Genomic DNA, 12,673 nt, shown 5'->3' on the forward strand with positions numbered 1-12,673 from the left:
GATGAGTTATGCTTCCCAGCTGCCATCTTTCTCAGCAGACTCACACATGCTGTGCCAGGCTGCAAGCCTCTGGGCATATCTCACACGGAGATGAAACCAGGCAGGCAGAAGCTTCCAGCTTGGAGTTGGAGATAGAAGCCAAGTGGAGCCCTTCAGAGCGGAGCCAAGCGAGGGAAGAGCAGACAGAATAAATGTATGTGTCTGCGTGCGTGTGGGTGATTCGGTTTGGGACTCCGTACCCAAAAGGGTGAGAGAGGGCAGTACTCTCTACTTGCCACAGCATATTAATAAAAAAAATGTGTGTGGAAATGAAGGGTTTTGTCGCACCTACTGGGCGACCATCGCTCGCTTGTGAGCTGAAGGGAAGAGTATAAACAGTGTGACTTCATTATCCTTTACATGACAGAGGAAAAGGCTTTGTTTCATGACATCAGGGCAATGTCAGTGTAACTCCACCGCTGCCACTATGTGTTTGTCATTCTTCAAACTGCAGATTAATGGTCCACTGGAGAATTTTGTAAGGCCACAGCTTTGCTCTGATCTGTCAGCAGTGACAGATGAGAGGTCAGATATGTCTTCTTTGGTTGAGCCTCTGAGCTATTGTTTAAGCATTAAAAAGACTATGAAAGATTTTTATAAAAACAAAACAAAACAAACCCCAGATGTGAAGTTTCTCTTTCGTTTACAGCTTCACATGCCGGTGAAGCTCACCTAAAAGCTTCATATAATTAAATCTTTCATTTGCAAAGCAGAAAGCTTTAAAAACATTGCTTTGCACCGACCTTGATAGCCGTCGTCATCTATGTCTCCGATTGCGGCAATGCATTCTCCAAAGTGTGCATTGAAAGCGCTATCGCCAGTCAACACGCCATCCTCTTCCATGACCCCCTAAAAACAAAATCAGGCAAGAGAATAATTTATATCCAGATCCAGCAGAGGAAAAAAAGAAAGCTGCAGTTACACAATTGCAGCTTTTATTTGATTAAATTAATTGGCCACCACTGCAGATAGCAGCCTTTAACCCAAATGACTTAACCAAGAAGTCGCTCTTGTTGCAATAACTCTTACACATACAGTGTACAAACAGGAGCGGTTAAATAACGCCACTGCTGAATCTCACCCCACTCCACTGTTTATTATATGATAACCACAGTCAGGAAATAACAATGGAAATATAATAAAACAAGCAAGCTATGCTCTCATGTTCCTGCTGACTCCAGTTTCCACTCACGTTGCCTCTGCTGAGGTACACAGACACCTGGCCCTCATCCCTGAGCTGGCTGTGCATTGGTGCCCCCACCAGCAGGTCCGACAGGCCGTCCTGGTTCAGATCAACTGCACACAATGAGGAGCCAAAGTAAGAGCCCATCTGGAACCAAGGTGAGCCACAAAGCAATGGGTCAGATCAGAGAAACACGAACGGTTCATTCATTTCACACACAGCTCACATCTAAACTGGATTATTTCTGCTTTTATGGACCAATATTAAAGGAATATCAACACAGCTTCAAGCTACCGTGAATTTCTTTTAGTTACTCTGAATGAAAAACATTAGCCGCCTCCCCCCCCCGGCTGTAGTTTGTGGCAAGCGTGCTCCTTTTTTTTCAAACAGTGTATTTCTGGCAACAAAACAGTTCGAGCAGTGTGTCTGAAAGAGTCAATGATTCCTCAGGCCTACCGGGACCACACATTCATGCTCATACCATTTTCCCTGAGGCTTGAAAACTCTTCACCAAAGATGCACCATCAATTTTAAAAATATAAACCTGAAAAAACAAAAAACAGAATCACTTCAGCAACCGACACAAAAGGACTTCGAATGGCTGAAAATGAAGATGAAAGCACTACTTTTCCGCTGCCGCTGTGCTGAGGAGCCCCTGCAGCGATGTCTATTACATTAGGAGAGGAGAAGTGTCCAGCAGTCACAGCATAGCCTGGAGACAGAGACAATAATTTGTTGCAGCCGCCTCTGTCCTGATGTATGTCATTCAACATTATATTCTCATTAACCGGCTCTCACCAAGGTAGCTGTATCTGTGGGAGTCAATGTTGTCTTTGTTCAGGCTATAGAAGGAGTCAGAAGTCAGGTTGTACACCTTGACCGTCCCAGTCCAGTAGTATGACCCCGGTGCCCCCATTACCACCAGCTCCTGAAAATGAGACAGCCGCATATTCATGCAGATAAAAGTGGCAGGGATTCACCTCCTGTGTGCACTGCAATAGCCTGCTGCAGAGAGGGGGAGGAAAAAAAAGGAAAACGCTGTCGGGTGAACATCTGGTTAACCAACAGCCACAGAATGGTTTTCACTATCTGTTCTTAAACACACATGCAGCAGTATCAGCTTTCCTTGCTGCGATGGAGACTTCGGAGCTGAAGGAAATCTAAAAGCTGTGAAATGAAGTTGCTCAAAGATTTTTCTTGTAACGGTTCACGGACATTTAAGCTGACAACAGAACGGCAATAAAGATGCTCTGTTTGGACTACGCCTGAGTCGGTTGTAAAGGAGGATGTGAAGTTAGCACCGAGCGCGCTCCTTTTGTGCAAACAACATTAAAAACACAGTCAGGACCTTACTCAGCGGTATGCACTCTGTGCTGTGGTGTCAAACATCTGGGCACCACAAGGCGTACCGACCAAGGTTCAAACAAGGATAAAGGTTTAACGGTTGGACACCGTTTCTTTAAATTCTTCTCATTCTTTGTAGGGGGTTCAAACACTTTAACAGATCCACACTCGGGTCGGTCATTCGTGAAAAAAAAGGGTTTGATGATGAAGTCTCTTTGGTTTGGAAACACTAGGTTCATTGTGGAAACCAACATGGTGTCACTTAGAGCTCTCCTATGAGCAGCAGATAGCTGCTTTTTATCCAAATTATTTAACGTGTTATCATTCAGCATGGTATATTTATCCAGCTCTCCCGTGAGGTGCAGATAGCTGCCTTTTATCCAAATGATTTAACCAAGGAGTCACTCTTGTTGCAATAACTCTTAAACACAAAGTGCGCAAACAGAAGCAGTTAATCGCATCCTCCTCTCCATGCCCATGAGTTGGACAAAAGCATGTCACATACAGTAAACTCTTTAGTTCCACTGAAGGCTCGCCACCTGTAGGGGTCTTTGAAGTTTATCTATGGCGATTTTACATTGGGGTTTACTTGAACAACGGAAAGATCCCCGAAACCATCTGTGAATCTGAGGCTCTGCAACGTGGCTCTGGAACACACATCTAAGAATCTGAAGCATGTGATGTTTTTGAGAACTGACAATACGGATATTGCTTGTTATTGTGTATTTGTGTGTGTGTGTGTGCAAATGAATTCAATTTAAAATCAATAATCAGGTACATTCTAGGCCTTCTTCTGTGTCTTTCTAAAGTTTTAAATTGCCAACACTCACATATTTATCATGTAGTAATATAAACATTTCACTTTTCATAGTTATCCAAAATATTACAGGACCCCTAATGTGCAGTATAAATGAAAGAACAAACTTTTTTTTAAAAAACAAAGCCATGTGTTCTGCATGTGGTTTGACTGTGTTTGAGTCTATCATTCGTGTGTATATATAAAAGCTAGTGCGCAAATTTAGAGTTCATGTTTATTATTCATTTAAGCCTGTTAGATGGCAGCAAATAGTGGAAAATGTCCATCACATTTTTTCCATAATCCAAAGGTGATGTCTCTAGGTAATTTACTTTGCCTTTCCTAACAGGAGTAAATGGGAAAATCCTCACACTGGCAAACCTGAAAACGACTGGAGTTTAATAATAGTAACAGGCTACGCAGCTAAAATAAAGGAGAAGTGCAAAAATGATATGAAATGAATTTCTTGCCAGTGAAAATGTTTGTTAGCCTAGGGCCACAGCTGTGCTCTGAGGACACATTTTAAGTCATTTACGGTCTACTGTACATTAACTTAACTGTAATCTGAGACATGAAAAGAACCTTTGAGGAACACATGGCTCACAGGAAAGACTTATCCTGCACATGCATTGAAAACAAGAGTCCTAAACTGGTTACAAAATACATTTTTCAATTTTTAATGAATCCCTCAAATGCATCTTTTCCCCTGTCACACTACAGCTCTGCTAAGATGCATGTAAGAGTTAATCTATTTGCACTTCCTCTCACCAACTCCACTCAGGCGCTTCACTGACTCAGTTCAATGGGGCAGCTGTGTGAAAGTGCAGCATCCACCAGTTGGAAGACCGGTGGATTGATTCCCCAGCTATACCAGTCTGCATCTTGAAGTATCCTTGGGCAAAATACTTAACCCCAAGTTGTTTCTGATGAATTGGAGCGTGTGTGCAAATGTGACAAAGGTATAGAAAAGAGCGCTTGTATGAATGTGAGTGTGTGTGATTGGGTGAAAGAGGTAAAAAAAAATGTCGGAAACTGAGCACTTTGAGAGCTCAGTTAGAATAGAAAAGATATGTTTGGGAGAACAATAGGTATTAGTAAGATACACAAAGGTAATACATGATCATGAATGATATCGTGTCAATACAAAGCAAGGCAAGACAAGAGCATCAAAGCCACGGAGAAAAGGAAACTCATATTTTCTTTAACGTTTTATCTTGTGGAACCACACCAGAGGTCACGTGAGGCCGCCACATCCTTCCCTATCTATCTGCTATCTCTGAAAACATTAGCTTACAATTGTCAGCAGAGCACTGGTGGTTTTGATACAAATATATTTATCTGAGTGTAGAATTTGGACCACACCCAAGTCTTCTATAAAGGAGGATGTGATGCTACTGCTGAGAAGGTTATACGCGATCATGGATGACATCCCGTGTCAATACAAAACAAGGCATCAAAGTGACAAAGAGGCGAGCGAAGGGAAAAAGATCATTCAAAGAGCCTTTTAAACATGTGGCGATGCGATGAAATATATAAATTTACCAAACAGTGAGAAGAAACACTATCTCTGTGTCAACCTGACAGAAACCGGGGGACTTCACAAAGATGAACAAGCACTGTTACTGACCTCCGTAAAAACTCCCGCTATCCCAGCTTGGCACGAGCCATGCTCTTCCCCATACTTCTGCTTATAGTCTGTAAGAGAAAACAAACCACAAATTATTTCACTGTGTGCCTGAGCCAGTGTTTACTGGAGTTTTTCCTGCATTCCATATGGAGCTAGTCAAAGTCCCGGTCCCATCCAAGAAGAGTCTGGGGGCAGAAAGCAGACTGAAAGAAGGGGTGCAACACCACATTCAATGAAACGACCTCTCACATGCACTCTCAGGTTACGAAAATATTGAGCTTGGATCGGCACAAAATGCACTGTAAATATGGTCCCATGCAAAGTGTGTCTGGCCTCTCTCCCCGCAACTGCTGGCAACATGAGTCACCAAAGGAAGTGAAATCCTGACCTGGGAGCATGATTAAGGTGTAAACCAGGCTTTCATAAGTAGCTCTGAGTCACATAACAAAACATGTGAAGAACACATTTACAAGAGTGGCCATTAAATGCTTTACAGCACATTATTTTTCAAATGGAACTTCATTTTTAGTGTTGTAGCAGGCGCCCGCAATCATAACAAAATTGAATTTCTCTAACTTGAGCAAATCTTTGCTTAAAAGCACCTGATTTCGCCGAAGTTAAGCCAAAATCTGCATCGTAAGACCGCTTCAATAAATTTGCCAGCACTATACCTTTGTGAAAATAATTTTCTTTGGCTAAGTGGTGCAAAACGGAAGACAAACTCTGCACTTCCACAGGTCAAATGCTCGTATATTTGGCTTCGCAAACTGGGTGTCCTTTCGTAGCTGCAGCTGGCTCTTGCCAAAGTTGAACTTGAGGGAGAGAAATCACACTTTAGGGCTCGCCCACTACCGTTCCCCGGTGCCAGGACACCAATCAGAAATCAGAGGCAGACGTGGGGCTTTTACAGTGACGTTCCTGGCTACAGAAATAATGTGCCGTGAAAATATGTAAAAGGGAAAGGACGAACAAAACAAACCGGTTATTCCAAACCTGGGAGCCTGGGCCTCTTACAGAGTCCCACAGTCTGTGTGGATTATCTAAAGGGATGTTAAATTATTAAAGGGATCTGAAATAAAAACTAGAGAGTATCTCAGTAGCTGTGGCACCACTGAGTTCTGCTGTCTCAGTGTCCCCTGGCACTCTATGGGTCAGACCTCACCAGTTTTTTATATAGACCTTGATTTTCATTTTAACTATAAGTGTATAAGCGTACCTTTACATGATTGACAGCTCAGAATATTCCATATTTAACTTATAGTAAGCCTCGTGCAGCCTCTCTTTGAAACAAGCTCCCTTCTCTTTCCCTGTGAGCCACCTTTCCTTTGATTGGCTGCCCCTCACAAGCCCCTGATATAGGATTCCTCCCTCCTCTTTTTGTCATCATAAAGAGTCAAGAGTAAAAGTAAAGAGCAGTCTAAAACCATACTTGGACTTCATTATTAAACCTACATTTTATAAACTCAACCAAGAAGGTCATGTGCCTCCGCCATTGGTTGGTTAGTCATTTTTTCAGCAGGGTTATGAAAAGCTACCAATCTGATTTTCATGAAACTTGGAATGAAGCATTAGCTGAGGAGAAACGGGTTGATTGCTGGTGCAGATCCAGACTGTGTTGCAAAAATATCAAGACACTTATGCAGTTTTGGCAGCAGATTGGCAAAGGTCTGGACTTTCTGAGTGGCTTTCAGGGTTGTTTTTCTGGTACTTTCCAAACACAAAAAAATGATGGAACACGCTAAGGTCATAACCAAAGTCTACGCTTTGATTTCAGATAGATTTAGTTGATTAAGCTTCTGGAATTCAGTGACAAGCTCTCTCGCCCCAATTCAGAATGATTTAAAATAAAGAAAAGCCCCAACAACATGAGTGCTGTGATTTTGCTTGTACTATACCTTCATAACAGGGGATAAGTGCTTTTGTCCCACGCTGGAGCGTTGGGGGAATGATGGAGCAGTATCCATGCGGAAGGATATACTCTGACTCGTAGAAGACGTTTTTCCAGCGGTGAGCACAAGCCTGTGAGAGAAAAGCATTAGTGAACAACACATACGCATTTCCGTAAACACAAACAGCTCAAACTCCAGGCAGGCGTTGATCAGCAGTGATGACTGAAGCCCCCTTTTTCTCGCCGGCCTGGAGTCAGCGCGTCTCTGTGGCTGTCAAATGATCGTCAATGAGAGGGGGAATTAAAGCCCATCCATAACCCTGACCATAACAGCCATGGTCTGTGGTGTGAATATCTCGAGATCTGTCTTTCCCATGCAGCATTTGAACGCTCAAGCGAGAAAATGTTCACATCAATGACCGTGCGTTTTAAAAGTTTTCATTTCAGGACGGCTCCTCCGGGTTTTTGCGAGTGAGAGAGACAGAGAGGCCAAAAGTTCAGAAAAGCACATGCAGCGAAAAAATAAAGTGGATCAAAAGACAAAGAAGCAAACTTCTCCTGCATTAAACTGCTGTGGAAAAGTGGAGTGCATGAACGGACAGGGGGTAATCCTCCAAACAATACTTTCCACTGTGTTTTTCAAAAATATAACAGCCAAGTGTTTGGTAAGCAAAAGGAATACAGAGCAGATTTTACAAATTTTGCACAAAAGAGGCCACATAAATGTGTAAATGTGGTAATAATTTAGGACCCTGGGGGGAATGGTGGTGGAGCCCCTGTGGCTCTGGGGACAGCTTTGGATGCCTCTGTGCACACAGAGTCCACTTCATTTCCCTCCCCAAAAGAACCAACCCTCCCTAACTCCAAAAACACACACACACATAGCCAGTCTCAGTGAAAACAAGAGCTTGGCAGATTGTGGGCATACAAAACGCATCAGATGACTGTCTGGAAGCAAGATGCTACGTTGAAAAACCCTTGTGTTTCGAAGGAAAACTTGGCCAACAGAAGTAACAATATCAGTATAAACTCTCCCTCTTGAGTAGAAGCAGATTTTTTTTTCTTTTTTAAGATCCATCAGCTGATATAAACATAGCAAAAAGGCAGCTGACACGCTCCGCAGCAACTGAGAATTTCATGGTTGGAGTATGGAATCTGTGCTGTTGTCATGTTCCTGTTCAGTTTTAAAAGACCTCGCTGGTCACAAACAAAAAGGCCTCCACTGAAAGCGCAGATGAAATCACCACTGTACACATCTGCCAAACAGCCGTTTCCCTTCATGAGTTCATTCAGATGAGATTTTTAAAAAGAAGAAAAAAGGAAAAAAAAAAAAGAGGCCCAGCAACGCGTGGCTCTGGAAAGCCACCACCTTTATTTTATCATAAGCCTCGACCTAATGGCCAGAGAGTGTGCAGCTACTCGGTGTGTTGTTATACAACGCTAAGCTCAAATTCCCAACACTGACAGCTCCAAGAAGTCTTCACATTTTCACTGATGGGTAAAGCCAAAGGTATTGGTTTGAAAATTGTGCCAGTACATTCCAGTGAGGTATTAAAGAAATGGACCAGAGAGGTTTGGATGGATGAAAAGTTATCGGGACGTCTTTGAGCAACAGGTATTCAAACATGAGAGAGCTGCCCACCCACCTGACGCCTTCAAACTCTCCTGCATTGCCACTAGTTTCCGCGCTGCCCACTGCAGGAGGCAGGGGGTTAATATTTAATGAAATGCCGCTCTTGGATGGGACCGCTGCAGAGGGGCTGAAGCCTAAACAAACTTTGCCAGCTGCCCTATGATCTCTGTGCAAACACTTAGCAAAGCGCCCCTGGGATTAGCACCATTTGAATCCTCTACACCAGGTTCTCCTTTCTTTTGTTTTATCTAACAGTCTGCTTTTTTTATTTAAAAAAAAAAAACCTGTTCCAGTGACTCTTCCAGCTCCACACACGAGGTGAATGTTTCACAGAATTATGTAACCACACAGTCGATTCCAGCTGATGTTACTCCACTTTTGAATAGAAAATCATTCCAATTCATTATTTAAATTCTTCGTTTTTTTTGTTTTTTTTTTATTTATGGCACTCAAAGTTAGTAAGAATGTAACAAGCACACAGAAAGAAGGAGTTGTCTTCTCTTAAGAAAGACTGCAGTGGTGAGAGCAGCTGTGGTGTAACAGTGTGGTTAATGGTGAGACGTTTGCTACAATGATGCTGGCATAATCGGGGCTGTCTTTTACAACATGGCTTGAATTAAACAATTTGCAGAAACGACTGTTGTGTTCTGTCCCTCTGCTCACCAGGATTTTGCCGTTGGCGCTGTCCTGGCGGGCCAGGCTGACCCCCATCCACTCATCATCTCTGTCTCCTTGGCAAGTCTTCCCACACGACTCTCTCTGCCTGTTTCCTGAAAGACAATGAGAGCAGTTTGCAGACATTGAGTCACAGGAGGGAGGACCTTTTGGAGCGGGCGACTTGTCAAGTGTCAGCTTTTAGAGATCTGGTATTTACTCTTCACTTTCTGCAGATTCTGCAAGTGATTATCACACAGCTGACCGTTTCAAAAACTGGAGATGGAAAAAAAGTCTAAGTCTAGCATATTTAACAATGATTCCTCTACAGATGGTACACTCAATGCCATTGACTATTTTCATTATTTTCTTAATCGACCGGTAATGTTACAATACTCAAGGTCATTATGATGTGGAAACACAGACGGTAAACAAATCCTCAAATTTGCAGTGCTTGAACAATCAAATGATTAATTTGTCAACTGTTGCAGTTCAATTTCCTTTGAAGTGACTATCTGATCCATTGACTGCCGCAGCTCCAGATCTCTGAACGAGCTTTCTAACCAAGAAACAGTCATGTGCAAAGGTTTCAGGCACTATTTCGATTCTTATCCTTGGCTATCACTGGTGAGGCATCAGATTGGTCCCAAATTCATTCTACAGCATGGCAACTGCAGGCGTGCACTCAGAGTCACAAAGATCTGTCTTCACCAGCAACATCTACCAGCACATGGTATGGCCTCCACACGCCTCTGATCTCAACATCCCAAGTCAGCTTGGGATTACATGGCTTTAGGCTGTCATGACGAGAAAGCCTAAATCCACAGAAGAGCTTTGGCAAGTCTTCTAAGATGTTCGGAACGACCCTCACTACTCAAAAACGCAAAAGTCTCAAGTCGTCCTTTTTTTTTTTTTTACATTTTTATGAGGAAAATGAGAAATAGGTTCAACATTTATTGAAACATTGAAACAAGTTATTAAAAGATACACTTTAAAATGGATTCTTTGATAAGCTGCATGCGATGTACAGACACAGCACTGATTCATCTCCTGAGTTAGGTGCCTTTTGCTTGAGTGATTCATAGCTCAGTGTAAAGTGGTTCAACAAGTAAAAAACACAAAAACACAGTCAGGTGCAAGAACTGAGTCAAAAGCAGCCAGTGTCGGTAAAATAACTTGAGAAAGCCTTTTACCTCAAGTTTATTGAGGAGAGCTGGTGTTTTGCTTTAAAGTTAAAGACTGATCACAACCAGTACTGCTTGCTTTCATTTATTAATTATAACATGTTTGCAAAATTCATTGACAATTTAGTCAGTCAGCAGTTAGCAGTTTCAGGAACCATCAGCACAGAAATAGGAAATCAAACTTTGAATGGAAAAATCAAGAGGACATGCAGCTTAATATAAAAGCAAATGAGTTTATGATAAAAAAAAAAACAACAACAAAAAACAGTAATCTGAATGCTTTATTGGTATTAGAGGTTTGAAATCCTGAACAAGCACATCGTAAGGATCATGGATCCAGGGTAAGCAAATTAAGATCAGCAGGAGAATAAAGTTACAAAAAGATAAATATCTATGTTGCATATCAGTTGTAAGCATTATTCTTCATTTCAACAATGAATCCAGTAAATTGGAAACACAGAAAAGTTTCTCTGTGTCACTGTGTTTCAGTCATATGTAGATATCTTTTGGTTACACAGTGACCAAGAATGGGGTTCATACTGAAGCCATGCATGCACCCCGTCTTTCTTAACCGCAAGAACAGAGCAGGAGGGGGTATGGGGGGTGGGGGTCGAAGCCCCAGCTTTTGGCTCACTTGCTTGGAAAATATTAGCAAAGGCATAAATCATATTTATCAAAATATTTATACACCTCTGCACACAGAACCCACTTGTCTTTTTTTTTTTCATGTCTCGATATAGTAAGTTATGGGCTAAAAGCACAACAGCGCACAGTGTTAGCAGCAGTATACGACTTCGTTATTCTGGTTAAACAAAACAGAGGCTTGGGGGAGTTTATGCAATAAATGATGAAGAAGTAGCAGGAGGACAGCACCAGGTAGTGGGTTTAAAAAAAAAAAAAAAAAAAAATATATATATATATATATAATAAACGATTCTGTTATAACCTGTGTGTATGACCGAATGCATTGCCTGCTTCAGCATTAATGTGTGGTGTTTGTATGGATGCTGTGGGTTTGTGTGACTGACCTCTTCCCAGATCCATCTCTGTGCAGCGGCGATCAGGGTTGCTGTGAACTCGACACTTATATAGAGCTCCGGGAGACTGCACAGAGCTACTGTAGGAAGAGTTTGCCTTTGGTGCCCCGACTATTACCCTGCATCCACGACAAGAAATGAGAGGAAGGACACAGTTATGCTTTTTTAAAACCTCCAAAACACTTTAACATACATCTCTTTAATACATTACTGACACCTAAAAATGGGAAATCCTATTGCAGGCAGTGAATTTGTAATGCAAATAGTGCGGGCTGTTACACGTACTTTTAAGTATCTGGGTGTGGATGCAAGTTGGGCTCAAGAGACATTTAAACTTTGACGACAAAAACACAAATCCATTGCATCGTTGTCGGAAAATGCAAACTGGGACTCACCAGCGTGTGTTGTCGTGATAATGCTCCAGCACAGAATAGCCGAAAAAACTAGAATTTGGTCCGCGGAACACCAAAGGATGTTCTAAGTCTATGTTGTAAGAATAAGCCATTGAAATGGAGAGATAAACATAAAAAACATTTCGTACTCCCGTCCTGTATCTCCGCGGAGGAGCCATCCCTTTGCGCATCGTGCGTAATAACGCAGTAGTTTCCCCAAAAATAAAAAAAAACAATAAAAGTGAGGGAAAGAAAAAGCCAATAAGGAGTAGTGAGCTCTTCAGTGGGCAAAGTGTTATAAGCTATCTTTCAAGTATTTTCCGGGTCTTGCAGAGCATGTAGACTGTGATGGCATGAGGAAAGAGTCGCAACGGAAAAGTTAACGTTCCGGTAAATAACGGTGCGTCAGCTTCTCTCCATTCTGTGTCAATCTGAGGTGGTTCTCGCTCGCAGGCTGGCTGTAGCTGAGATAAATGCAGTCAGCTGTCAAGTTAGTGAGAGATTTCCTGGAAGTAAGGGAAGTTCTACTTAAAATAAGAGCATCGCTGTTTGGTTTAATCACCGTTCTGACGTTAGAAGAAAAGTCGAGGTTTTAGCGTGAAAGGAGCAGCCGGAATGAGTTTTTTTTTTCTTACTGTGGTCCAGGGACGCTGGTAACGTGGTCACGGAGAAACGAGAATGGTTTAGAAAGCATCACATTTCACCCGTGGGCTCTGGGGGGCTTTGGATTCTCCAAAACCGAGGGATGAGGGCGCACTGCTGCCCCCTGACGTTTTCCAGTCACGATGAACAGTGACAGCTTCATCATTTTTAAAAGTTACAGGTTTCATTTCCATCTTATTGACTGTTACTTATTAAGGATTCTTTATTAAAATCATTCAAACTCAAACTGAACT

General features: G+C 42.2%; 1 protein-coding gene across 1 annotated transcript in view; it reads right to left on the reverse strand.

Moving 5' to 3' along the window:
• Positions 1–12,512, reverse strand: part of itga9 (integrin, alpha 9) — a 49,074-nt gene extending 36,562 nt beyond the window's left edge. Inside the window, exons 1-10 of the mRNA XM_084948580.1 lie at positions 11,781–12,512; positions 11,377–11,504; positions 9,174–9,280; positions 6,885–7,008; positions 4,990–5,057; positions 2,021–2,150; positions 1,849–1,934; positions 1,704–1,766; positions 1,232–1,369; positions 783–888 (exon numbers count right to left, since the gene is read on the reverse strand). Of these exons, the coding sequence (XP_084804706.1) occupies positions 783–888; positions 1,232–1,369; positions 1,704–1,766; positions 1,849–1,934; positions 2,021–2,150; positions 4,990–5,057; positions 6,885–7,008; positions 9,174–9,280; positions 11,377–11,504; positions 11,781–11,968 (1,138 nt within the window). The 5' untranslated portion in view covers positions 11,969–12,512. The remainder of the gene's footprint in view (positions 1–782; positions 889–1,231; positions 1,370–1,703; positions 1,767–1,848; positions 1,935–2,020; positions 2,151–4,989; positions 5,058–6,884; positions 7,009–9,173; positions 9,281–11,376; positions 11,505–11,780) is intronic.
• Between the last annotated feature and the right edge of the window lie 161 nt (positions 12,513–12,673).

Source organism: Perissodus microlepis, chromosome 13, assembly GCF_051167445.1.
Source record: "Perissodus microlepis isolate ML-2025 ecotype Zambia chromosome 13, ASM5116744v1, whole genome shotgun sequence".
NCBI classification, from domain to species: domain Eukaryota; kingdom Metazoa; phylum Chordata; class Actinopteri; order Cichliformes; family Cichlidae; genus Perissodus; species Perissodus microlepis.